Source organism: Orycteropus afer, unplaced genomic scaffold (assembly GCF_000298275.1).
Source record: "Orycteropus afer afer isolate SDZICR_OR568_19922 unplaced genomic scaffold, OryAfe1.0 scaffold00842, whole genome shotgun sequence".
Taxonomy (NCBI): domain Eukaryota; kingdom Metazoa; phylum Chordata; class Mammalia; order Tubulidentata; family Orycteropodidae; genus Orycteropus; species Orycteropus afer.
The window spans coordinates 754,738-756,119 of NW_006922429.1; the positions used below are offsets into that span (position 1 = coordinate 754,738).

A 1,382-nucleotide genomic window follows, 5' to 3' on the forward strand; every position below is an offset into this window, starting at 1 on the left:
CCTGTAATCAAGTGGAAAGGCATGTGGGGAAGGAAACTGGGAAGCTGTAGCACTGTGCCGATGTGGTCAACTGTCCGAATGGCATCTTGTACTGGGACAGTCCCTCCATGACTTAGTTTGGCCAGGGCCAGACCCACATTTCCTGCTCATGGTATTGGAGTCCAGGGACCAGTTTTCCTTAACATTCACAGGTAACAGTCCTGAGGCTACCACTCCCCCCCACCGCCGCCACCATGTACCATGGGGTCAGACCGTGGGAATAAATGATTGATTGCAGTAGGCTTTTCTCCCTGTTTCCTTAGGATGGCTGCTTGGTTTCTGAAGAGATTAGCAGCACTACGAGCCCTAAAGACAGAAAGTAGCTGCATCACAGGACGTTTGGGGAAAGAGCTCGTGCAGAACACGGCACTGGGACCATCTGTCACCACGTCAGCCCCGAGGCTGCCCTGCCTAATTCACACACGAGCGTTCAGTGTGGCCGAAGACCCCCAGGATGCCAGAAAAAAGAAAAAAACGACTGAAACAGCTTTTACTAACACTGGGAGGAAAATCAGTGAGCGGATTATCCACGTGATTGACGAGAAGGGGCATGATTTGGGGGACATGCACCGAGCAGACGTGATTAAGCTCATGGAGCAGCGGGAGCTGAGGCTTGTTAAAAGGAGTGGCAGCACAGAGCATCCCCAGTACCAGCTCATGACAGGACTCCAGATTCACGAGGAGCGAATGAGGATCAGGGAGCGGGACAAGGCCACAGCTAAGACGGGTAGGTACACTGCAGTTCACTCCAGGGACAAGGCCACACCTGGACAGGTAGGTGTTTTGCTGTTCACTCCCTGAATTCCCGACGTTTACCCATTAGCTGTCTAAATTCTGGCATTTGCCAGGATTCCGTGACCATGGGAAAGTGAGAAACTGGAAATGGACACATCCACGGTCCCAGCCACCATTTCAGTGTCTTTTGAATTCCCTCATCTCACTCATTTCCATTCCTCTTTTTATGATTGTCCTTGATACACTACATCCACTGTCTCTTCCTTTCAGTCTGTGTAAAATGAGAGGAAAACAAGGCAAATGTGACCAAAATGATAGCGATACTTTCCCTTTATTTCCTAACCTCCTGGGGGGCAGAATAGCGGACCTCATATGTTGTCATTGAGTCAATCCTGACTCACAGCGCCCCTAGAGGACAGAGTGGAACTGCCCCACAGGGTCTCCAAGGCTGTCAATCTTTACAGAAGCAAAGCCCAAACCACACCCACTGCCGTGGAGTCCATTCTGACTCATAGCGCCCCTAGAGGACAGAGTGGAACTGCCCCACAGGGTTTCCAAGGCTGTCAATCTTCACAGAAGCACACTACCCCTTCATTCTCCCATGGAGC

General features: G+C 51.2%; 1 protein-coding gene across 1 annotated transcript in view; it reads left to right on the forward strand.

Annotated features, from left to right (window-relative positions):
- The first annotated feature begins 297 nt into the window (after positions 1-297).
- MTIF3 (mitochondrial translational initiation factor 3) overlaps positions 298-1,382 on the forward strand; it is a 5,371-nt gene continuing 4,286 nt past the window's right edge. The window contains exon 1 of the mRNA XM_007958052.2: positions 298-813. Within this exon, the coding sequence (XP_007956243.1) occupies positions 304-813 (510 nt within the window). The 5' untranslated portion in view covers positions 298-303. The remainder of the gene's footprint in view (positions 814-1,382) is intronic.